Genomic DNA, 26,864 nt, shown 5'->3' with positions numbered 1-26,864 from the left:
AAGGCCTTTATTTTTAAAACAACTTCAGAGAATGCTCTTCTACAACCTTTGCAGCCATGAAAGCTGCACAAAGGCACACCCCATTCTCACGTAATTCCCAGAGGCTCTAGAGACCATACAAGACCACAGGCCATCCTCACATGGTTTCAGCTGTCTCTAGAAATCATGGCCCATTCTCACATGGTTTTCAGAATCTCCAGAGGTCATGCAAGAGCACACCCCATTCTTACACAGTCTCTGCAGCCTCAAAAAAAAAAATCACCCAAGAATGGGACATGCATGCTTCCAAAAATAGTTACTCGTGCCCTTGTGACCTCTAGACTGGAGTACTGCAACGTGCTCTACATGGGGCTGCCCTTGAGGAGTATTCGGCGACTTCAGCTTGTCCAGAATGCAGCCGCGCGAGCGATCGTGGGTGCGCCTCGGTTCACCCACGTAACACCTATCCTCCGCAAGCTGCACTGGCTGCCTGTTGATCTCCGGGTACGCTTCAAGGTGCTAGTCATCACCTACAAAGCCCTTCATGGTATTGGATCTGGGTACTTGAGAGACCGCCTACTGCCAATTAACTCCACTAGACCAATTAGATCCCACAGACTAGGCCTCCTCCGAATTCCATCGGCCGGCCAATGTCGACTGGCGACTACCCAGAGGAGGGCCTTCTCTGTGGCTGCTCTGACCCTCTGGAACGATCTCCCCGTGGAGATTCTTACCCTCACCACCCTCCAGGCCTTCCGCATAGCCCTTAAAACCTGGCTGTTCCGACAGGCCTGGGGCTAAAGACTCGCTGCCCTACTTCGAATGGTATGACTGTTGTGTTTTTTAACTATGTATGGTTTTTATGTTTTTGTAACTTTGTTTGTTTTTCCCCTCCCTTGAGTTGTGAGCCACCCTGAGTCCCTTTCAGGGAAAAGGGCGGCATACAAATAAATGAAAATGAAAATGAAATGAAATGAGTTGTCAAATATTGGTGAACGCTGGTGTAAAAGCTGGTCTGTCACCCAAAACATCACCGCATATCAGTTTTGACACGTGTCATGGGTTTGACATCACTGCACTAAACCATTTTCATCAGATTAAGGAAGCTTTAGGACCCATTGCACAGTTGGTGCAATATCACTTGCTAAATAAATGTAAGGCAAATGCTTAAGGAGACCGTTGAAGGCTTGGAAGTTGCCTGGTGAACTGATGCCAGGGTATAAAATGCAGGTGGCAAAGTCATTTTGAAGATGCATTACACCAGCTGTCCTTCTAGTAGGAAAATTAGGAGAGGTAGAATCCAATACATCTGGAACAAACTGGACTGGGAAGGCTGCCCGACACTGAGTCAAATGATTTGTTTATCTAGAGCAGGGATTAGCAAAGTGATGCCAGCAGCCACCAAGGAACTGAACAATTACCTTAAAGTTTCATTTTAAAAATCAAAAAGCCGATGATGCCTGATGAAATTTCAGTGATCGCACATGATATCGCAGGAATTAAATTGCTAATATATTCTGGTAATACGGTAGCAGTGGTGAGATCCTGCCGGTTTAACAACCGGTTCGGAGATCGCGTGTTTCACGCGTGCGTGTGCAGTTTTACCAAAACTTACCTTCCACGTTACTTCTTGGGGAGTAACACAGCTGAGGTGTGGCCATGCTAATCAACTGAGAGGATATAGGTAAGTAAAGCGCAAGGGCGGGCGGGCCAACCCGATCATCGGAGCAAACCATTGGAGCAAACTGGTTCGCTCTCAGCTGATTGTGGGAGCTACCATTTCGCCCGAACCGGCTGAATCCCACTCCTGTGTGGTAGGCAATGATGTATAATTATGGTCAACTGGTTTTAATGTCTTTTTTTTTGTATGTCACTGGTTGAGAATGGTCTTCCCCAAATGTGTTGAACTCCCATAATTAAAAGCTCATAGAGTGTGAGAAAAATACTACAATAGAAGTCAGAAAGAGTGGAGGGAGTGGGGGAGACTTTGAGATCCATCTTTCTTTACCATTCTTTGGTGGATGTCTCTTTAAAAAGATCTAAGATTTAATGTTTACTATTTCCAATAAATGAAATGAATTTCATGGTTTATACCTCCTCAAGCAATTAACATCTTTTCCTTTCTAACAGACGTTCTACTATTTATGTTTTTTCTGATATTCATTTGGAAATAATGTAGGATATTACTTAATATTCCATGGCTTCACATTAGCCTAAGGACTTTAGCTCTGTGAGTTATGCAATGCGGTTTTCTCTCCCTCAGTTAAAGCTGTATGAAATACCCAAATAAACCAAGTGTTCCAAAGAAAACTTAAACTTCTCCATTAAAAGCTAGCTGGCAAAATATACATTTGCAGAGTCTCTGGCTAGGTTTCGAAGCCTGTCTCTGTATTATTATAATTTGATTATTATTACATGGAACATTAGGTACACATTAAATTTTGCCACTTCATGCTTTTCTTAACAATGTGCACCAATAAGCTGTACAAATTTTCCATCTTCTATTACCGTAATTATTCCAAATTAATCAGACTGGTTAAATCATTCCTTTTTATCTTAAGGCACACAAATTACTCCGAGCAATGCTTTTTATTTCTTCTTGTTATTGCAGGTTCTGACACTTTATTCTTTTAAAAAATCAAATTGATCCTTGTGCAATCAGCTGTAGCTTTCCTTTTCGCCAACTTGACTTGCGGGGAGTCAAAGCAAAGAAATCTACAAAATGCTACTCTGCCTGTTAAAGGCTGCCTTCTACTCAGTCTCCCCCCTCCCCCTCCCCTCCCCATGCCTGTCTGTGGAAATATAGGTTTCACTCAAATACTTTGGATTTTTGCCTTAAGAGTGGGCGTTGCACATTTTTACTCGTGAGCCTTTCCTGTCTTGAATTCCACAACTGTTCTCCATATTGAGAATTTACATCCTTGAAATATTAGTTTTTGTATTTCACCACTCGAGGCTACATATTAACTTCTGAGTCAGGCCAGAACTATTTTGTTTCTTTTCTCAAACATTTGCCATTTGCTAAATAATAATAATAATAATAATCTCAAACATTAAACCACTCAAGCTTGTTAATGATCCTGGCGGCTCTTATTTGAGATCAGGCTAGCATTTTCCTTTTGATGATTCTCACAGCAGAGGCGGCACTCAGCCAACCTTGAGTGATTTCAAAAAAGCCAAAGAGGATAGGACAGAAACTAGACCTTGGATGGAAGATAATCAGGAAATCCAGATAGGGAGACCAGACATGGAAGTCAAAACAAGACAAGGGAAACCATTTGCATATTGTTGCCAAGAAAATAACATGAACCACTAGGATGTGAGCACAACTCAAAGGAGACTTTATCTTGATTAACTATGGGTAAGCAATTGCCCCAACCTCAGCCAATGGAACAGGGTGAGAAACAGTGGTGGGTTCCTGCTGGCATTACTACTGTTTCGGGGAGCTTCATGCGCATGCTCAATTGAACGAAAAATACTGAGAAAAAAAGGAAAACAGCTGAGGAGCGGCAATTCAAGCTGGTGCCCCAGATCAGCTGGGCTTCAGAAGGTGAAATAAAGGTATGAATGATCCAGGGGCAGGTGGGTGGGCCCATTTTTAAGGGAACTTTCAAGGGAACAGAGAACCGGTTCACGCTCTGATTGAAGGCAGCACTACTGGTTCAAGAGAACCAGTCTGAACCAGTAGGAACCCATCACTGGTGAGAAGCCCATTATATCTTTTCAGGCTGGAAGACTTGGTAGATAGAAGCTAAGTTCATTTATACTCTTTGGCATTACCATATATCACTTTTGCTCTGATTCTGTTGGCCATTGCTACCTAACACATCTTCTGCATCGGCGAAACAACAAATACCCGTCTCCTCCTTTTTATTTATAGAGTTAGACCAGCAATAGATCATTTAATGTCAGATTATTCCATATTGTCCTTGAAACCATCGATTTATACCTTAGAAACTCTCCAAGGATCATTACCAAACTGTAATTTTTAAAGTGAGAGAAAAGGAAAATAATTCAATCCGCAGAGAGTAATTGTAATGATTTTGCACCTTTAAACTTAACTTTGAACTTTATTGAAAATGAAATCTCATTAATTATCTCAAATCCATCTATTTGGGGAAATGAGCCCATGGGCAAGCCACTCCAAGGCCAACTGGGGGCCATGTTCCCCATAAGTTGCAGCCATCGATCTTGAAGTATCTTTTTCATTTAGCCTATTTCTCCTGTTAAGCTGTTCTAAAAGGAAAAAAAAAAAGTTGAATGCACTGACAAATTCCCAACTTGCTTCTCTATCTCTGCCAGAATGACATATTTGGCTACCTCCTGTCTCCATCTCACCTTCATCATCACTGAATGGTCAACATCCTGACGAGGCATGCAACAGCCACATCTTTTGAACCCATGGGCTCATGGCCAATTACTGAGGAGACCTGCTTGGGCAGTACTAGTCTCACTCCATGCTACATGGAGGGAAATAACTTAAGAATATGGTTATCCAAGGTAGTGCAAATGTGCTGAAGCCCATGGAGGTTGGAGAGCTAAAGTTTTGTTCTGTGTGATCACTGGAAGAGCCAAGGTGGCGCAGTGGTTAAATGCAGCACTGCAGGCTATTTCAGCTGACTGCAGTTCTGCAGTTCGGCTGTTCAAATCTCACCGGCTCAGGGTTGACTCAGCCTTCCATCCTTCCGAGGTGGGTAAAATGAGGACCCGGATTGTTGTTGGGGGCAATATGCTGACTCTGTAAACTGCTTAGAGAGGGCTGAAAGCCCTATGAAGCGGTATATAAGTCTAACTGCTATTGCTATTGCTACTGGAGCCCTGGGGGCAAATAGACAAGATGATGGACATAGCTACACAATGCAAGCTTTCCCCTTTTGAATTTACATGGAACAACACACACACAGAAAGGGCAGGGCTTGCATTGCAATGCCACATCTGACCTCTTACCTGTCTTGATTGCCTCTACCTTGCAACTACTGCTGGTTCTTTTTGACTTTGGATTATTTATAAAGCTAAACCCACTGGGGCTGTATCTGACTCACCTTCTTGCTCAGCAGAGGCATGTCCCTGCACCTATAGAACAACTCACTGGATTTGATCCACAGCATGGAAATACACCAAGATCATCTTCTTTTAATGACTCCATAATCCCTAGTGGGGTGACGTCTAGGCAACTGAATGGAGCTGAGTCTTACTGGCTGGATGCCCTTACTGTCACCAATGCGGAGTTTTTTTCAGCAGATATATATACTCAATGTCCCCAGAAATATCTGCCTCTACCTAGGATCAAACTACAGCCTCCTAATTGTGAGGTGAGAGCTCTACCTCTAGGCCACCATACCATTTTGAAATACACCAAGACACTGACCAATGGTGGGATTCAGCCAGTTCGCACCTATTCGGGAGAACCAGTTAACTTTCTAAGCAGTTTGGAGAACTAATTGTTGGAAGAAATCTCATTTTGTCTTTTTCCACTTTGCAGTGCTAATCCTGTAAGGAAGGCAGGAAGGAAACATTCTAGTGTTGTTTCTAGTCTAATCTTTATTGCCCTGCTTACAGAAACTGCCTCTCTGCTTAATAATTGTAACAGCTAAGGCAAAGTGGTCATCGGCGTGAGTGACGTTGAGTTGGCCATACCCACACAGTCACATGACCACCGAGCCCTGCCCACCCGCTTGGTCATTAGGGCAGAAAACCAATTGTTAAATTATTTGAATCCCACCACTGACGCTAACCGATATACTGATTCCACGGGTAACACTGAGTTCAGAGTAATCGTTAAGGCAGAAACTCTGTAAAGCATCCCCATCAGCAATACTGATCTGAGACAACCTCAGTTTCCATCACTTAACTGCTCCTAAAGTTCTGCAGAAGACAACTATGCACTGATCTAATTTTTTCCCCCTCCCTTAAAATAGAGAGCAGCACCAATGCATGAAATAGATCATCAATTGCTTAGAGCTGCTTGGAGGCATTCTTGGTATTGTTGACTCAGCTGTTCTTGCTACTAGAGACTGAAGAAGGGCCTAATTGCCATTTTCAAATTCATGTGGGATTACTCCCTCCTCTAAATTTTCTGGTTTGTACCTCTCCAGAGGCACTGCCGGCCAGAAGATCTCATGGAGTTCGGTTTTTCCATTCAAAGATCTCAACTGATCAAAGGGAGGTTAAAAAAAAAACCTGGAACCCCCTCCAACTGCAATTTCTCTTCTTAAAGAAGTATGTCTCCCATTTTTTTACACATTGCCCAATAGACCAAGAAAAGAGATTTAATACTGCATAGCGATTTATTTTCTGGGTGGGCTCCAGATAAGAGAAGTCATTAAATAGTATTTGAAATACGCATGCCTAATAGACTGCCCAGTTCTGCCAGGAGAGGGAAGTGGAACAGCTGCAATTTTGGCATACTTGGGAAGTCAATCAGGATACTGGGACTATGTTGTCACCGATCTACTATTTGGAACAGTTTCTCAAAAAGAGAGAATGTGGAACCAACGAGTAACCACCCATCCACCGACCATAAAAGAGCAAAACAAACACATGTTTCAAACCTTGAATGTGATTATGATTACTTTTAAAAAGAGGCATGGAACAGGGAATACAAATGAAGCAGCACACAGCACAAAAAAATGATAGAAATCTTGTTTTCTTCTAGGATACTAGAAGTTTCCTGATCTCCTTCTTTCTATTAACAAAGCCTGCAAGATAGAGGATTAAAGTAATAATTTGTAGGCTTTTAACAGTTTCCACTATGTTCGATCATTATAATTATTTTCCAGATCTTTTTACAATTATCTGTACTGGTGATATCTATTAAAAAATTCTATTAGGTAAGCTCCCCGTTGAGAGAGAGAGTATATTCAGAGAAGCGTTGTGAGATTTGTGTTGGAGAACACACAAACCAGCATAAAGAGACAATGCAGTTTAAATAGGCTTTTACTTTCATGGAAATAGAGGTATCAGAGTCCATCAAACAGTCCAAATCATACACGGATAAGACAGTCAGTCATCAATGTCTTTCAGTTAAGGGATAATCCAAATAACATAGTCCATAAACATACAAACAGTCCGGTACACAAAGTTTGCTAGCAGGTGCAAAACTTACAATAGCTCACGGCATTTTCTAACAGCCAGCTTCCAAAACACTCAGATCAGATCAGCCCAGCATCTAACAAACAGAGAGCTAACAGTCATTCTGGCTCCCTCTTATGGCCGATTGAGGAAAACAGCAACCAATCACATTTTACAGTATGATTTAAGGAAACAGGTATAGCATTGTTATATGATTTATATATTGCCAACCCAACTGTTAGATTATATTCCTAACAAATTCCTTTTGTTTGACATACATCAAAATAGATCTAAGACTGCAATACTGCCCCATCTAGCAGGGTATAGACAATTGAAAACTATAATTAGGATTATAGAGATATAGTTCAGATATAGAGATAGTGGAGAAGTTAATCTTTCAAACAGGGTTGTTGTGAAAAGACGTGATTTATAGGTAACAGCTCAATACTCCCAATTTGAGTTCCCTGGAGAATAGGTGGGAGTACCAATTGTATTTTTTTAAAAAAAAATCTGAATCAATGTTCTTGGGACTAAGCTATACTTTTTGCAGAATATGCAGTCAGAATATATCTTGCGATAACAGAAGATAACTCAAGAGTTTCTTACCAGTGCGTGTGTCCAAAACTGACATAAAACAACAACACTAGCATAGCCAAAAATAGGGAAAGGGGATATTAAGAGTCCTTGCTTTTATTTTTATACATTGCTTATTTTAACTTGTGTTTCCAGAGAAGCTGTTGGTTTCTACTTCAAGATGCTAAGCCCAGTGAGCTCATGGTATTTTTGATGATTGGTTTAGAACAAGTGTTGTGGTCTTTTAGATGGGGACTAGACAACCCGTGACCAACTGGGTCATCCTTTCGGAGATATTTCCTTACCTAAACAGAGAAACAGACTGTTCATGGGGAACATTTGTTTTTAGAATCAAAGGAGAAAACATCCTTTTATTAAAGATGTGTAGTGAGACAAATGAAGATGCTTTTGGTTTAAAAAAGGATGCTTTTGCAGATCAATAAACATTTTAAAGAATACTCTTTAACATTTTCACTTGTTCCTTGGGTGAAAATGACATATAGCTGCTAATCATGCTGGGATATCACTTCTCCAGATAAATCAACACATTCTCATTGGTTTGCCCTTTTGTTTTCTTTATATTGACAACAAAGCATGACTGTATTGGGAATTATGCCCACTGATGAAGGATGTCTTCTCTCTGATGAATAAAATTTAATTCTTAGAATCATGACAATGTCATATTTTATAACACACCAATGATTATCTTTGCTACAAAGGCTTTGGGTATCTCTTATTACATGTACCATTTTCTCAACATGCCGAAATTTTGTTGCAATACAGACCATGGATCATGTGCTTCAATACCAATTTATGCCGTTCTAGATCTTAATTTGGGTCTAGTATTTTGACTGGCACAAATGTATCATAATCCTGTGGTCTTGGCTTGGATGCTTCATCAGACCACAACAGACAGTGCACATGAGACAGATTCCACTTTTTGGTATTCCATATTTAGCATGTAAACAATACGCTTATGAAAAAGACCAGGTGTTACAGTGAAGAACTTTGTCTTCAAATGGAATATTGTTGTAATTAAATCTGCACAATCATTTGACTGTTTATTTAAAAAAAAAGATGCTGTCATACTGAGCTTAATTCTTGGAATCTGTATATACATCATGGCATCCTGACATTGTTCCATCATATATCTTGGTCCACCAACAAATGTTCCAAGTGAAATCTGCACCCACCCTTTTGGTCTTCCAAAAGGGCTTGAAGACAGGATACTGACAATTGGCCTGGGGCCCCAATTATCAAGGTGGCCAATGGATTAGATAATATTCCACCTCCTCCCCGTGCTATGAGTTGAAGTTCTCTTACCTCCTCCATCTTTTCTTGTCTTCTCATTCTGTAACTTCTGGAGATGTGCACCCTTTCATCCTCCATTTCTTCATCTCTCCTCCTGGTCACATCTCGACATTTGATGTTGTCTCTTGATCATGACATACCCCCCCCCTCTTTCTACATCAGGGGTGTCAAATGCACATAATCATGGAGGTGTCATGTGACGTATTGGGACTTCCCCCCCCCTTCACTAAACCGGGTGTGGGCATGGCTGGGAGTTTGACAGCCCTGTTCTACGTGGCATAATTATGTTGACAATATAGATATTTTTATCACAATGTTTCTATGTTGTTGTTCTCACCTCAGAACAGTTTAGAAACCTGTTGGGTTGTGTTGCAGAAAACTGTCAGAGACAGTTTAAAAATAGGATCACATGACTTCCAGGGGGGCTAGGGCAGAACTGGTCTACACTCGATTTCAGAGCAGGAAGCCCTTTAAAAATGAAACAGGATGGGCAAGGATTAAAGTATAGGGACTAATCTATTTGACTGATAACAGAGAGATCTAGTTTCTACTCCATCTACGGACACAGCAGTTCATTTGGTGACTTTCTGTCCAATCTATCTGTTGTGAAGGAACATGACAGATTAAATTCAACATCTGTTTGAAAAAAATAAAAGGACTTTGTAAGTCCTCAAGAAGAGTGTCGTAGAGTACTATTTATATACTACTAAAACTAAGTGGAGTCACTGGGGAAGAGCCTCATGGTGGGAAAGATTGAGAGCAAAAGAAGGGGACGACAGAGAATGAGGCGGCTGGATGGGGTCACTGAAGCAGTAGGCATGGGCTTAAATGGATTCCAGAGTGGGTAGAGAACAGGAAGGCCTGGGGGAACATTGTCCATGGGGTCGCAATGGGTCAGACACAACTTTGCAACTAACAACAAAACTAAGCAGTATAGTTATTTATATGCTACTTATAAGAGGGTGGAGTATTATCCGTGTACCTGTATGTTGAGTTTCTGGATAAAGGTTTAGGTTTTCGTTTTATTTATATGCCGCCCTATTCCCAGCGGGACTCAGGGCGGCTCACAAACCCAAGGGGGGAAGGGAAATACAAAAACTACAAATACAAGCATTTAAAAATAACCAACAGACACACAAATCGAGAGGGGAAGGGAACTCATCAACCCCAGGCCTGCCGACACAGCCAGGTTTTAATGGCTTTTCAGAAGGCCTGGAGAGAGGTGAGGGTCCGGATCTCTGCGGGGAGTTCGTTCCAAAGGGCCGGAGCTGCCACAGAGAAGCCCCCCCCCCGGGTAGTAGCCAGATGGCATTGGCTGGTAGACGGAACCCGGAGGAGGCCAACCCTGTGTGATCTAATGGGTCTTTGGGAGGTAATTGGCAGCAGGCGGTCTCTCAAGTACTCAGGTCCAATACCATGAAGGGCTTTATAAGTGACGACTAAAGATGGCATTTAGTGGCACGCGAATGTTTGTTTGCCGGAGAAGGGGTACATAAAACAATAAAAATATTATACATCGTAAAGTTGTTGCTTCTTTAAGAGCCACATGATAAGTCAGCTCCTTGCTGACTGAAGGAGTGAAGGATTGTGAATCTGGCTGGGAACGAGTCACGGAACATTGAAAATAAAAATCACATGACCTCAGTAGCAGCCCTGAAGCAGCTATAACCTCCCCAAACTTAATTCCCTCCCAGAGAGAGATTCAAATTTTGGATGCATTCTATACATTAGAGTTTAATCTGTCATATTCCTATTTGCATAGTGTTGGTGCATATTTGCCTTACGGGTACTTAAGACACCAGTTCTGCAGACCATAGATGACACAATATTTTCCCTACCAAACTTTTGATATGAACAGTAAAAGAATATGTATTGCTGACAAAGATTAACAGGGTGTGTTAAATCTTTAGATAATTTCCCAATAACATATTCAATGAGGGAAACTTATTAGGTTACCAGATCTAAACTGCAATAAATAAGGACCGCCACTAGAGGCCCATCTCCCCCTTTCTCTCTCTTGCTAGCTTGCTGCCATCTAATGAATAATGGTATTTTTGGAGCCCACCAATTATGCTCATCATCTCCCTCTGGGGAAGAACTGGCAACCAATGTTTCCAATCCCCTGGAATTGAGATTTCGAAGCTTAAATTTAAAATAATAAAAAAAGTGAAGTTGTGATACCTAAGTCACGAGCACAGTAATGATAAAAATAGGCCAATTTACTTAATAGGGAACTGATGGCTAAGAAATAAAACCTAAATGCAGCCTTTTGGATAAAATTGCTGTGCAGTGGTCAGACTAAAATATAAATTATTTCCATCTCATGCTCTCGTTTTCTTCAGGTCACTTCATCTCTGCAGGGCAAATTTAGTAGAAACGTGTCCATCTAAATTGCCTACCCCAGGATGTCCCACAAAACCTAAGCAATAAAAAGGGGGGGAAAAAACATGCCTGCAGCCATTGGAAATTGTGTGTGTGTGTGTGTGTGTGTGTGTGTGTGTGTGTGTGTGTAAGGAAACTGGAGCATATGACATCATGCAAATGCCATGGATTACATGCTCAAGTCAGTCATTGGAACATAAATACTTAATGGTAGTATTTGAATCAGGATATCCTTCTAGACGTAATTTGATATAATGGGTGTTGTGGGGGGGCATTGCTATCTGTGGCCTCTCCTTTGGGAGAGATTTGCCTAGAACTTACATGTAGAAGAGTTTCTGATCAGGAATATTCTATGTTTTGGAAACAGTTATTTCCTGTATTTGATTTACCGTTTGATTAACCAATACTTGATTTACCATTCCTTTGATTTACCACTGTTTGAAGTTGCAATGGCCCTGAAAACTGTGACTTGGAAACAGTTCTTGCGCATACATAACCATTGCAGTGTCTTCCTGGTCACACGGTCTAAATTTGGACACTTGGCAACTGACATGTACTTAAGACAGTTGCAGTGTTCCGTGATCGTGTTATTGTCATTTGTGACCCTCCCAGACAGTTTCTGATGAGCAAATTCAATGGGGGAAGCCAGGTTCACTTAATGGCTGTGCAATTCATTTGTTAGTTGCGGCGATTTACTTAGCAACCATGTCAAAAAAAGGATACAGGCAGTCCTCAACTTACAAGAGTTCATTTAGTGACCGTTCAAAGTTACAACAGCACTGAGAAAAGTGACATGACTGTTTTTCAGGGTTACCACCTTTGCAGCGCCCCCAGTCATGTGATCAAAATTCAGATGCTTGGCAACTGGGTCATGTGATCACTTTTTGCAACCACCTGACAAGCAAGGTCAATGGGGGAAGCCAGATTCACTTAACAACCAAGTTACTAACTTGCAGTGATTCACTTCACAACAGTGGCAAGAAATGTCATGAAGTGGGGCAAAACCCACTTAACCAATTCTCACTTGACAACATAAATTTTGGGCTCAATTGTGATTCTAAATGGAGGGCCACCTGTAATAGAATTGGGCATGACTTACTTAACCACCTTGCTTAGCAACAGAAATTCTGGTCCTAAAAGTGACCATACCCGTACTGAGAATCTTAGCGTCTGGGGGCTTCCTTTTCTGTATTCCTGCAGTGTTTTTCTTTTCTTGCTATGAAGGCATTGGAATGCCTGACGAGGAAAAGGCAAGATGGTTGCTGCCGATCAGAGGTGGGTTCCTACCAGTTTGCACCTATTCGGTAGAACCGGTTCATCAAATCTACCGAACCGGTTAGAAGAGGTTCCACCAGTGGACCCGGAAAGCAGGCCACACCTACAGAAGAGGTTCCAAAAATTTTTGAAACCCACCACTGGTCCTTGGATATGATTATTCTACACTATCATGCTCATATTTATAAAACTCAGTGCCTCTGTGAAAGGTAAGGATGACTACTGCGTTTGTGGTACAATCAGAACATTGCGTGTGTTGAAGTTGTTTTAGCGCAAACCAAAGATGCCATTTAAAAAACAAGTTTTCATCATATTCTTATGCATGCCAGTGCTGTGTGTGAGGTAATTTAAGGTGGTTCTGACAAGTGTCATCGGCATCTTCATATCTGGTCACATGGGCGGCAAGCCACTCCCATCCAGTCACATGGGTGGCAAGCCACTCCCACAAAGGAGGCCACACCCACAGAGTAGGTTCGAACAATTTTTGAAACCCACCACTGCTGCCGATGCTAGAAACCTTCTCAGCATTGCTGGTTGGGAAGAGAAGCAGGCTAAGGGGAGGAGATGTGCCTGAGAAATTATGCCAAACAAGAGTTGTGGTGTTATGACCTAGGCTCATCGCTTCCTTTATTTTCTTTCGGAAGTGGAAAGATGCTTATATGAATTTTTGTAGCAATACAAATGAAATCTGGCTCTCTGAATCAGTGTGTAGCCCACAATAACTGCAAAAAAAATAGATGATTCAAATGTTTCTTTTCCATGCTTATTCTTGCCCCAAGTAAAACAAAAGAAGGAAAGGTGATGAACTGTTTCTAGTGGGGATTTTAAGAGCAGGTACAAGTTACAACAGTAGCGAAAGATGATCTGACTTCACAATAGCCCCATGGCCATGTGATCAAAATTAGGGTGTTTGACAATTGATTGCAGCATCCTGGGCTGTGACTTTCTCAGGGGGCTTCTGACAACAAAATCAAGGGGGAAGCTGGATTCACTGAGTAACCACATGGTTGGCTTAATGATCACAGCAAAAATAGTCATAAAATCACTCACTTAAAGACCATACTGCTTAGTGACCAAAGTGCTGGTCCCAACTGTGGTGTTAAGTCCAGGGCTGCGTGTAAAGGATTAAAATAAGTCTCCTCTCTTCTCCACGAAAGGAAACCAGGAGGGCTTCTCACGTAGAAGTGTTTCATCCATCAGGCCGTGTATTTTACTTTTCAAGAAGCCATTTACCGTATTTTTCAGAATATAAGACTCACCGGAGTATAAGACGCAGCGAGGTTTTGAAGAGTAAATTTTTTTAAAAAAAGTTTTTGTACTCTGAAAACCTCCCCAAAACGGCCAGTTTTTCACAAAAACGAGCCCCTTTTTTTTAAAAAAAAAGGGGGGGCATGAATAGCTCTTAGACAGCTTGTAGAGTGCTCCCGGGGAGTGGGGAGCAAAAATGAGCAAAAAAACGCCCCGTTTTTTGCAAAAATGAGCCCTTTTTTTCCTCCGAAAAAGGGCATGGATAGCCTTTAGGAAGCTTATAGATTGCTGCTGGGGGGGGGGGTCGCTCATTTCTGCCCTCCCCAGCCCCCAGGAGCTCTCTGAAAGCCTTCTAAAAGCTATGCATGGCCATTTTGGAGGAATAGTTTCAGGAAGCAAAAAATGCTGTATTCAGTGTATAAGACGCACCCAGATTTTCATCCTCTTTTTTGAGGGAAAAGAGTACGTCTTATACTCCGAAAAATAAGGTAACTCCCTTACCTACACAGCAAGGAGCTGCATTACATATCCCAAACAGGCCTTCCAAAGATACACTGTCATTTCATAACATGTTTTAAAAAATAAACATATGCTCATAGTTCATAAATATATAAAGGTTTTTATTTGGCTTTTGCAGATTGGAGGAATGAATACATAATTTATGCCCTATATTTGATCATTTTATTACAATACCTAGCATTTATCAGCTCTGGAAATTGCATCATCAGCTGTTACTTGAATTTGCTCAGTCATAAAGATGTAACTAGTGGAACATATATGTCCAATATCAATACTTGTAGAAAAAAAGAGAAAAAAAAGGTACGTTAAAAGAGAAACCTATCAATTTCTCTTATGTCTTCAATTTGCACCTACAAATTCCCTCTCGCCAGACTTTGATTCTTACTCTTGTAAAATGTAAGTCCTTTTCCTTCCCATCTACAAACAAACGTCAAAAAGAAAAATGAACTTAATTCGCCGTTAACTGTCAACAGCTGCTTTCATATCATTTTTCTTCCTTGCTTACATGATGATGCTTATTCCCTCTTCTTTCAATTATTAAGAAACTTTCACTCAAGATCCAAAATGGACGTACTCTCTTTTACAATTTCCTGCAATAAAGTAGGAAATGCAAGTTTCCATAAAAGTTACTGGATTTTTAAAAGGTGGACTTTATTAAGCACAAAACATTTCTTAATACATTATCCATACAAATTGGGGGGGAAAAATCCAATATAATGAATTTCCAGGATTTGATGGCACGTATCCGCACAATAAAAAGGACCATTTAAAAAAAAATACAAATCAAAATTATAGGTCTATACAACAGATAGTTCACCTACAGCCTAAAATACTACATCATTTGGAGAATAAACAGAATTATTTTTTGTGGAACTTGCACTTATTAGCACCATTGTAAAACTTGCATCAGTTGCCTAGAGGAAGCAGCACCTGATAGGTTGGGATAAAGCTTCAAAGCAAGCATTCAGTGCAACGTCTTCTGTTCCTTTTCATTATAGTTGAAGTCTGGATGTTCATAGCATGTTAAATTATGGCTTTGTAGAAATGCATGGTTAAGATGTAGAATAAGATTCGCTTCAAGAAGGATGAAGAGTTTTTTTTTTATGCTTAATAATAGCTATGAAATGCATTTTCATGTACTATGGCAGGCATAGAATGCAGATGTCATGCGGAGTTACAAATAGGCATCTTATGAATTGGCAGGGAGAGGCTATTAGGTCTCTGTGGTACAGCCATCTGGTTGTGTCAGTTGTTGTTTTCTCAGACAAACCAACTTTATCTTCTCTCGGATGTGTTCGGCTGAAGAAGCCATGTCACTCGGGCTCCCAAAAAACTGCTCAGTGCTAAAAAAAAGACAAAGAAAAAAAAACCCAAACCCAATTCTTTACATGTAAGAAAGTAATAAGAGAGTTTTTGCTATGTTCACAGATTTATTTTCTCACTTTACAGCTTTCAGGATAATAAATGTTATTATAATATCCTATCACAGAAACTGTTACTCTACCAGAAATAATTTTCCAGTAGTTTCAGGATAATACAGAATAATAGAATACATGAAATTTCAGAAGAGTTTCCTAACCTTAGGGATATTTATGTGTGAAATAATTTGATACCAGACTTCACAACTCTATTAAAAATACAAATAGCTTTTTTTTACACTTGTAATATGAAGCTATCTTATTAGTATTTACTTTCATTTCAAATAAACAAGGTTATCATCTTTCGTATGGACGAACTTATCTTACATGTTTCAATGACATAACATATACATAATACATAGTAAGATGATTAAATTTTAATAAATTATTAAATTGTATGTCTTGGTTTTAATATTCTCCAGCACCTCAATATATGACATCTGACTTAAAAGTGCAATCGTAAACCAAGAATTAATTTAGCTGTTAGGATTAGGGAAAGTTTAGGTGACCTTATTCTATCCATGGAGCACAGAAAGTCAAGCACTATTTTGGGTACATACACTCCCCGAGGAGTGTACCAGGGACTATTGTGAAGCATCTATAAGGCAGGAAGCTTTTGTCAAAATAATAAAAGCAGCATTGCACTCTTTGTTACACAGGCATGCAATATCACAAGGCATATACAAAGGAGGGGGAGCATTTGCATTGTGATGGCATACAATGGCTTCCATCGTTTACCTTCCCTTTTACTCCCCTTACTGATGTCTCTGGAACACCACAGATCTTCTAAAGGACTTCATCCCTTCACCACCCACTTCCTCTCCCAATCACCTGGTTCTGGCCAAGTGCAAACCAATGCGGAACCGGAACTGCTGCTACTCAGTTTTAATTTTTCTGTTCTGTTGCCTTATCCGCTTTTTAATACTTATTATTATGCATAACGAAATATTTTGCATTGCACAGTGAGCAATGCAAGGCCTACTACTTACCCATCAGGATAAACCACTGGAACTGTTAATCTATCCAGAAGGGATTTTCCAACAGCTTCAATCTCATCAAATTGCTCCTGATCATATATAGATTCAGATTCATCTGGACATTCTTGCAAAACCTGTAATAAAATAACATTGGGGTGGGGGGTGGAAACAGTTCAATTGTAAGTTGCAATAAAAAGAAACAATACTCATGCATTCTTGTAATGTTTTCTGTATTCTTAGACCAACAGATGGATTACTAACTCAGCTGAAGTCCTGGAAAAGTTCTAGCACATTGCCTATGAGATCTTATTCATAGTTTTGTCTGCTGATGGAGTCACAGATTTAAAAAAATTAACTAATACATGAAGTCAAAACACAGCTATTTTAAGGGAACTGTATGGAATTGCTAATGAAGTCTGTGCATGCTGTACACAGGGCATTGGCTTCAACAAAGAATGCAAAACCTACTTCATACGTGAAACCCATTTCCTTTTTGTCAAGGAAAAATGGGAGAAAACTTTCAGTTGTGAGAGTGATGTAACTAGTGTGTAATGCTAGGAAAAAATAAAAGGTAAAAGAGGAGTAAGGTGGATAGACTTCAATTACAACAGCAGTGAATGCACTGTTGAAACCTACAAGATGTTGAGGATAGATCATCCTGTAGAAAATCTATGTGGTTGCTAAGAGTCCACTTTACAGCATTTAATCAATCAAGAGAATAATTTAGTATTATGATCTATTATCTCAATAGGCTAACCATAGCTTGTCCAGATTAAAAAGCGGTCCTTGTTAACAACCACTGATTCAATGACTATTCAGTTAAAATAACACTGAAGGAGAGGAACTTATAATAGGTCCTTATAGTTGCAGTTCCCTTGTGGCCATGTGATAATTTGGGGGCTTGGCAACTGGTTCACATTATGTTGCGGTGTCCTTTGATCAGGAGCCATTCACTGCCGGCTTCCAACAAGCAAAGTCAATGGGGAAACAGGCAGGTTTCCAATGTCAACAGGATACTGTGATAGCAGGGATCCACTTAATGATCACAACTGAGACTGCTGTAACTACCATCGTAAGTCAGCATGGTCCCACAATGTTGTGCTTTATGACTGTCACTTAGTGACAATGTTGCTGGTCCCAACTACGACTGTTGAGAACTATCTGTATTAAGGATGAAAATTCCAATTAAGCATGTGGATTCATCTTAAATGAATCGGCTATCCTGACTGGCTCAAGATTGGCTCAGCCTTTCATCCTTCCGAGGTGGGTAAAATGTGGACCCAGATTGTTGGGGGCAACTGACTCTGTAAACCGCTTAAAGAGGGCTGTAAAGCACCGTGAAGAGGTATATAAGTCTAAGTGGTATTGCTATTGCTAAATGTTGGTTTTAATCATATTGAAGTGAAATGCAAGTTCTTCTGAAATCCATGGCTCTCTCTGAGACTGCCAACAGTTCCACAATGAAAAAAAATGTGTTAATGCTAATTAACACCATGAATTTAACATTCCGATCAAACTTTATTAAATATAAATGAACACATAAAAAGCATACTACATCAAAGTTACTGGAATCAACTGCAGAAACTCACTTTTTCCGCATTTGAGTGGAAAGCAGCAGCCATCTCTAGCCTTGTTACTCTTTCTTCTGAAGTGATTGTGAATTGTTTCCATACACGGTTCAGCTTTGGAAGTGTTTCTCCTGACGATCTAGAAGTGCATCTCAGAGACTGACACAAAACCACAGTAGCCTGTAGTAATTGCCGACCATAATCATAGGTACTCTAGAAAAGTAAACATTAAGGTGGACATTTTCAGTGCAGATTTAAGTGTAACACAGTAACATGTGAATGATAAGACACTATAGCTTTTCTTGGGTCTGTGAGAAACAAGTTTGATTTTCCATGCCATTTTCATTTGCAGGACCATCCAAATAGGGAAGAAGGATATAGCAGCAAAAGGAAAGTGAACTTTCCTAGCTGAATTGCTCTCAGTTAAGAGACTGCAAGTGTACAGAGTCACATTTGATTTTATTTGGCAGCTGTGGAAATTCTAAAAGGGTCTGGTATGTTATTGAATCATCCTCTACACATCTGCCATGCCATCCACATTTCACCTGAACATCAAGCCTCATTACCACACCATTAACATTTCTTCTTTCTAATGCCTAGTAATCCCTACCAAATGATGCTTGCCTATTAATCTAAATACTAAAAATGTTAAATCCTTGCTAACTAGTTAAGAGAAATGACTTGAGAAATAAAACTGTGGCCCCAAGTAGAGTTTGTATCCATTTCATATTCATGGAAGATGAATGGATGAATGAATTCAAGCATTTCATAATAGCCGAAGAGCATTTTGACATGTACAAATTAATAAATGGTTGGTAGATTGATAACAGACACCCCCACACACGCACTCATCTTACTCCCTCCCTCCACATCTTTTAGTTAGGGTTGAGAATTGTATTTTTATAGTAATTGTATTTTATTTGCATTATATTTGGGTTTTGTATAGTTTTATCCTTTTTAACATTATAAGCACTCTAGTTCCCCTGTGGTAAGATGGGAGAGGAGGTAATGAATTTAATAAATAAAATAAATAATAAATTAACCTTAAATAAGATTTCAATTGGCCAATACTCTTATCACATCTAACTATGATTGACAGCAATAATATTAATTAGTATACTACTCAGCAAATAACCAAAACAACCATTTTAAATACAGATAGAAAACCTTAATAGCAAACTAACTTGCAACAAAAAATGCATACATACCTGAGCTACATCAACAAATTTCCTATGTTTTTCCAACAAAATTTTGGTTTCTTGGGCATCATCTCCCAAACGGGTATGAGTCTTCAGCAGCGCATCTAATAATTCATTTAACCATTCTATTGCCTACAGAAATGAGCAGATTGAGATTGTAAAATAAAAGGGGAGACATAGAATACATTTGTCAAATTTGTATAAAAAATACAGCTACCCAAAACTACCGAAACGTTTTATCAGTTCCCAAAGTTCACTTAATCTGTCTGACAGCTTTCTTTTAGGCAACAGCTGCCTACACCATCAGTCTCACCTGAGCAGCATCCTCTTCACACTTAAATAGCTGAACCATCTGAAGCATCTTTAATCGTCTCACATCTACCATGTCCTCACATCTGTGAAAGGCAGAACATAAAACTGTATCAGAAAGGTCAACTCGGATTATAAAAAAAATTATACATGAGCAATTCTTATTTTTAAATGTAGCAATGGAATTTGGGGAAATGTCTAAACATGACATTTTACAAGAGTAAGAATAACACTTTAAGAATACCCAAAATCTGATAAATCTTACAAATTTAATTAATTTAATTAATTTAATTTAATTATTTAATTTAATTAACTTTAATTTACCCACATTGATAGGCCCAGAGGAAAGTTCAGCAACCATATACACCTTTGAAGCTGCTTATGATATAAATATACCATGGAAGTTCTATTCTTAAATTTTATACCAGTGGCTTTATTGAACAGCATTATGGCTTATAGCAATAGCAATAGACTTATATACCGCTTCATAGGGCTTTCAGCCCTCTCTAAGCGGTTTACAGAGAGTCAGCATATTGCCCCCAACAATCTGGGTCCTCATTTTACCCACCTCGGAAGGATGGAAGGCTGAGTCAACCCTGAGCCGGTGGGATTTGAACCGCTGAACTGCTGATCTAGCAGTAGCTTGCAGTGCTGCATTTAACCACTGCATTTAACCACTGCGCCACCTTGGCTCTTATGGCTGTACAATGCTACATTATTGCTACAATTACATACAGTGCTAAATTATGCCTTAACATTATGTGAACAAGTTTGGGACCATACTTTCCTTCCTTAGAAAATAACAGTGGGATTGGAATATTTTGTTCCCGGCTCTCAACCAAATTTTCTCAAAACTAAGTTAGTTAAAAAAAAAAAAGACAGAATCATATTATAGCAGCACAGTAAACTAAGTTCAGATGTTAATAAACCATTTCATCAAGATAAATTAGAAAAGTAATAAGAAAAAAGGTACAACTGTGCATATCCTCTGAAAGGGGTATTCTACCCAAATGCATAACAAGCACTTCCCTATGAATAATGAAAGCAGTCATTTATAGCAGTGTTTCTCAACCTTGGCAACTTGAAGATGTCCGGACTTCAACTCCCAGAATTCCCCAGCCAGCATTCGCTGGCTGGGGAATTCTGGGAGTTGAAGTCCAGACATCTTCAAGTTGCCAAGGTTGAGAAACACTGATTTATAGCACCGTTGTTTAACTAGCTGCTCATGGCCAACTACATATGTGCTGCTTCATGTCTGTCTGTCTGTCTGTCTCTCATCTTACCTAATGGTTGCTCATGACCTCTTCTGCTTGCTTGTTTTACCTCCAAGCAGTTTTCTCAAACTTGGTACCTCGTGCCATATCCAAGCACAGTCTAGGACAGGTAAGAACTGGGATGAAAACCTTTGGGGATTGTAGTCTACTGGAAGATGAGCCCAGTGCCTTAGGAAAAGGAGTGTCCTATGAAGGGACGACGTTCTTTCAAAGCAAGTATATTCCAAACCTTGAGCAGAAAAGAAGGCATGGAAAAGCCACTTATACAGGCCTTTCTTAAAGAATAGCTAAAAGCAGCTGACTCCCAATGGATAGCAGCAAATTATGTCTTCATTGCCAAGCAAGTACAATGGGAGATTTAAAAAAATAATAATACAAAAATGTTAACCTAACATCAAACCCAACTAAGGAGAAATTTCCTAATGGTGAGAGCAATCAACCAATGGAATAGCTTGCCTTCAGAAGTTGTCACTACTTCATCACCAGCCTTTCAAAGAAAATGGACAACAGTTTATCTGAAATGGTATAGGCTCTCCTGCTCAAGCAGAGGGTTGGGACTAGAAGTTCTCTGAGGTCTCTTCCAACACTATTATTCTATGGTCTGTGTTCTTGTTTGTTGTTATCATGGTTGTAGTTTTTAAAGCTGTACCTGAGTTCAAAACTGTGTTTTTATTTTTAAGTGTGACGCCTTATTCAATAAACTTTGCTAACTTTCCTTTAAAATGTTGTATATCAGGAGGATTTTGTATTTTCTTTAAATACACATTGCAGCAGCTGCTAAATTATCAGGAAAATTAAAATAATTTCTGTAGCAAATGTAAACTCATACATAATTCCTCATCAAAATTTAGAAAATGGAACAATATGTAATGGAACATTAAACATTTCCAAATGATACCAAAGCCATTAGTTACCAATTAATCTTAAAAGCAGTTTTTCCGCAATATTTAAAGAAACTACTGAATTATAACTTGCATTAACATTATTAAGAGAAGTAAAAGTAAGTGCTGCACAATACTGAAATAACAAACATATCTGAATTTATGAAACTGTATAGGAAAACATTGGAAGCAAGCTAATTATAGAACCAGTTTTTATAATTAACTGATTTTGTTGAATGTCAAGTTTAAACAAAAATCTTACTGATAAATTTTGGGATTCATACAGTGCAGAAGAAAAAATACACAGGGTACAAAGCTATACACCAGTCGTGGCATTCAATTTTTTTTTACTACTGGTTCTAGTAGGGGAAGGATACTGTAAAATCTCCATTCCCTCCCCACTCCAAAATCCCCATTTCCTCCCAATCAGATGGGACTCGAGAGGTAGAGAATAGATGGAGGTGGGGCCAGTCAGAGGTGGTATTTACTAATTTTTTGAACTACTCAAAATTTCCGCTACCGGTTCTCCAGAACGGGTCAGAACCTGAATACCACCTCTGCTATGCACACTTAGGTTTGCATTTTGATTATTTTTCATATTTTGTTTGTTGTTGTTGTTTATTATATTTATATGCCGCCCTTTTCCCCCGAAGGGGACTCAGGGCGGCTCACAACTCAAACCAGGGAAGGGGGATACAGACAAAAAATTAAAAAATGACACATAACAATGCATAATTTAAAACACACAACAGTCATACCATTCGAGACGGGGGCAACAGCTCTTTAGCCCCAGGCCTGTCGGAACAGCCAGGTTTTAAGGGCTTTGCGGAAGGCCTGGAGGGTGGTGAGGGTTCGAATCTCCACGGGGAGTTCGTTCCAGAGGGTCGGAGCAGTCACAGAGAAGGCTCTCCTCCGGGTAGTCGCCAGTCGACACTGGCCGGCGGATGGAATTCGGAGGAGGCCTAATCTGTAGGATCTAATCGGTCTAGTGGAGGTAATTGGCATTTTGGCATATTTTCATTTGTTTGAAAAATAAGGTGCCATTTAAAAAGAAGTTAACAGTGGTTTTAAAGTGAAGTCATTAGGAAAGAGAAATTGTTAGGAGTCCAACATCACCAAGAATACCTTTGCTTCCTGAGCTGCATGTCTTCCATTACTCCCTGGATGTGATCAACATTCTCTTTGTTTTCCCCTGTTACATCTTTTCCATAAGCCCACGAAGCTTGGTTAGACATCTGATCAAGAAGACCTTGACCTTTTTCACGCAATCCTTGGAGGCCCAGGTCTATAGGGACAATGGACAAAATTTTATTTCGTATACAATGCAAGATGAACTGTTCTCTTAAATCATGAGTACCCAATTCTGTTTCTGTCCACGTGCAAGTTAGATGCTGCTGTCTTACTGTCACTTTCCCACTTAACCGACTGAATTCTAAAAGGTACATTCTGTAAACACATCCTTTAAGGGTTGACAGTTAACTATGTATCAACTGCTAAGAAGAGTGGTTAATTCTTCAGCAGTAGACACATACAGGTGTTTTTTTAGAACACAAATTGATTTATGTCAGGCTTGATAGCGTTTACTGTAAGTGAGGCACTGCTCCCGCTGAAAATCCAGATTCAATTTTTGGTACAATCAAATAAAAAGAAACAGCGAGGTTGAGATTGCTGCCCAAGATCTAGGAGAGATACTACCAGCCAGAGAAAGAATTGGTGGGCACAAATGGCCAATGTCCTGATTCACCTTAATGCAATTTTGTCTTTATTATGGTCCCTCCCCACATATTTATGTTAAATGAGAGATTGTCTTCCCATTTATTCTGTTTGCCCTTAATCGGTTTGTTGTTTATTCTACCCAACACCCTTTCAGTAACAATTATTAAAACAACAGATGTGGCTTAAAATTAAACTCTTTTAAATACATAGTTAAGAGGTTCATTTGGAGACTACTGCTGTTGGGAGATCAGTAGCTCAAATCTATTCCTTATGACTCTGTGAGTTATACGCCATCATGATCTGTTAGTTCTGTAACAGATGATCCAGCAATTAAACTAGGGATTAAATTAGGCTAATGAAGTGGCCTTGCCCTTGTCAGCCATGCATAGGTTTTGGAAGGCTGCATGTATGGATTTCCATAGGAGCTGGAAGGCACAGATTTCTAGTTCCTATTGAACTCTATTCACAAAACATGAATATGACGGTCAATGCATATTACTGAATATCACTCCACAGTGAGGTATTTTTAAAGCTCCCTTTATGAGCCAGCCAAGAGAATCTGTACCCACAGCCTGTTCCAGTTTTCCATTCAATGTGGTTGTTAGACTTATAGGAGAAAGTAGGCAATTTAATCCAAAACTTATTCTGCAAATTAAAGACATTCACAGTAGCACAGTTGGCCATTTAATCTTGTTTTTCCTTACCAACACTTTTTAATTTCTCTTCAAGTAGCTTTAAAGTTTGCTGAATTGACGCTCCATCTGCTGGGGCTACATCAACACACAGCATCCCGAGTAATCCATCTAGTTGCTGAGACAACTGAAAAGATCCAACGCCAAAGTCAGCAAGTTATTTGTATGATTTTAAGTCTTCCTCCTTAAAGAGATTTGCTGCGTGAATGTCAGACAGAACTGTGGCTAGCTCAATTACGAAAGAGACAGAGCTAGGAGGACACCGGGCTGGTCAAAGAAGATGGTCTGAACAATAGAGCTTAACAACGGTGTCTGTGCAAGCAGCTGCAAAGGAAAGCTCTGGTTTCCATCCCTTTCAGCTGCTGCCACTTCATCCAACCCAAAGTGCCCAGGAAGAATCTAAATAACGTTCAGAAAGGTTAAATATTTCACTTAGGTTTAAACAACAAAGTCCACACTGATGGCATTTCAATGCCCCTTATGGGTTTTTTTTTCCTCACTGATTTCATTTGCATATGGAGTAGGATTGTGAGTCACCATACACCAGTAACTAAATTGTCAAAATTCACCCCCCCAGAATGGCCTCTGAAACACTGCCTGCCAAGGAGGATCAGGGCCCCTCCAAATCAATTTTCTAAAAGCAGGTGGTAACTCTTAATTTCTTCACATTCTCTGCAATTTTCTCAAGAACCATATGCCAAAAAGAATCCAAACGAAAGGGCAAATAATAACTGAGTTTATGTCATTGGCTGGGCTCGGAGCTCATGTCTAGAAAAATCCAACTGATATTATTATAGCAGAGATTTATGTAATTTGTTCATCTGCTCCAGATTTGCTTGTCTAGTTTCTTGGTGAAAGAATTATAACAAACATGGAAAGGGAATTCCTGTCTAGTCAATGTGTGCATAATATAGAGAAATGGACACTCTTTTTTTTTAACTGCCTCCATTAATTAACAGCAGACTTCCAAATGAGCTCTGATACTTCCTTGTTCTCATTTATTTTAAGACTTTTTCCATGCTCATTGGAACTACTTGAGCAAAATTATTCCTAAATATAACCGGCTTATCTACTGACCTTCTGCAAATGGCATTTTCATGAAGCAAAACGTACAAAATGCATATTTTACTTACATCTTGAGCAACACCATGAAATTCAAGGGCTGCTTGGAGCAGATTCTGCCTAAACTCCAACTGGCTGGCCTGCCGATAACAAACATCGCTCAACTGCTGTTGCAACGCTTTTAGTTCTACAAGATCTTCTTCATCCCCAGCATTCAGTAAAGATGCAATCTGTTGATTCAGTTCCACGTACACCGCAAACCACTCCTGCAAAATCAACCATCAAGGTATTATCACCATTACTGATCATTTTGCCATATTGTTTTTAAAAGCACAGGTACAACTGCTATTCAGCAAACCTCAGCTTACTGAAATATTGAGCAAGATTATGCATATCTCTATTTAATAATGTTATGTTAAAAAAACTAATGGTATGCAAATCTGCTGAAACTCAACATTATGTCCACCTTTCATTTTCTTTTCAGCATAATAAAATGATTCTATTATTTAGTCAATTTCAGAAGCTGGAAGCAATTTTCAAGAACATTTTTTCTCAATGGGTTTTTTTCAAATCGTTCTTTATCTTATACATATAAAAAACTCTTTCATTTTCCCCAACTGTAATATCCTATACTTCAATTTGCCCAAATTTGTTTTTTTTAAATAACAACATTGATAAATCATGTGTGTGTGTGTGTGTGTGTGTGTGTGTGTGTGTGTTTTATTTGTGTATTAACAAAGGCAACAGTAAAAATATTGGGTTTCTGTCATGATGGACTCTTGTGACGAGCCAATTGACAGAGAATGGAAGCAGTTAGCTTCCTCCCATAATTGGGGCATACCAGGGGTATATATGCATTTATTTAATACTCCACAAAATGCATTTGACTGTTCATCTATTTGTTCCCTTGATCATACCGTTCTTCCCTTTCTATACCTCTCCTTTTAATTATCCTAGATTTATTAAATAATTTCCTAGGCTTTCTTTACTCTCCCCCCCCCCCCATCCTCTAGTTTCATGATGGCAAACCTATGGCATGCACGGGGACTGGGGCACATGTACGAGACTGCACGTGCATTGCATTTTGGGCATTTGTGCACGCATGCACATGTATGCTTGAGCTCTGGGCACTCGGTCCAGAAAAGGTTAGCCATCACTGCTCTAGTTACATAGGAAGTGTGTTCCATTCTTAAAAGCACAGGAGACGCTCCAAAGTAATGCAAAGCACCTGCAATATTTGACATGAACCTACATACTAGTAAAAATGCAAATGTGCAGGGACAGAGGGGCAAGGAAAGGCAAGTGGCTAAACAGAAACACTGGGACATATAACAAAGAGTGGGAGAAAAGCACTGACAAATAGGGACAGAGGCAGAGTGGACTAGAGAAGGTGGTAGGCAGAGAAACAGA

The 26,864-nt window shown here is 39.7% G+C and overlaps 1 protein-coding gene across 3 annotated transcripts in view; it reads right to left on the bottom strand.

Moving 5' to 3' along the window:
- Positions 1-14,438: 14,438 nt before the first annotated feature.
- Positions 14,439-26,864, bottom strand: part of SESTD1 (SEC14 and spectrin domain containing 1) — a 59,337-nt gene continuing 46,911 nt past the window's right edge. For all 3 annotated transcript variants that reach the window (XM_087708392.1, XM_087708406.1, XM_087708399.1), the window contains 8 exons: positions 25,526-25,720; positions 24,405-24,519; positions 23,110-23,269; positions 19,834-19,915; positions 19,530-19,652; positions 18,343-18,534; positions 16,766-16,887; positions 14,439-15,701 (listed from right to left, as the gene is read on the bottom strand). In XM_087708392.1, the coding sequence (XP_087564518.1) occupies positions 15,572-15,701; positions 16,766-16,887; positions 18,343-18,534; positions 19,530-19,652; positions 19,834-19,915; positions 23,110-23,269; positions 24,405-24,519; positions 25,526-25,720 (1,119 nt within the window). In that variant the 3' untranslated portion in view covers positions 14,439-15,571. The remainder of the gene's footprint in view (positions 15,702-16,765; positions 16,888-18,342; positions 18,535-19,529; positions 19,653-19,833; positions 19,916-23,109; positions 23,270-24,404; positions 24,520-25,525; positions 25,721-26,864) is intronic.

The sequence above is a fragment of the Thamnophis sirtalis genome, unplaced genomic scaffold (assembly GCF_051295495.1).
Source record: "Thamnophis sirtalis isolate CommonGarterSnake01/CBP01778 unplaced genomic scaffold, rThaSir2_p1.2 scaffold_1, whole genome shotgun sequence".
NCBI lineage: Eukaryota > Metazoa > Chordata > Lepidosauria > Squamata > Natricidae > Thamnophis > Thamnophis sirtalis.
This window is presented reverse-complemented; position numbering and strand designations above follow the sequence as displayed.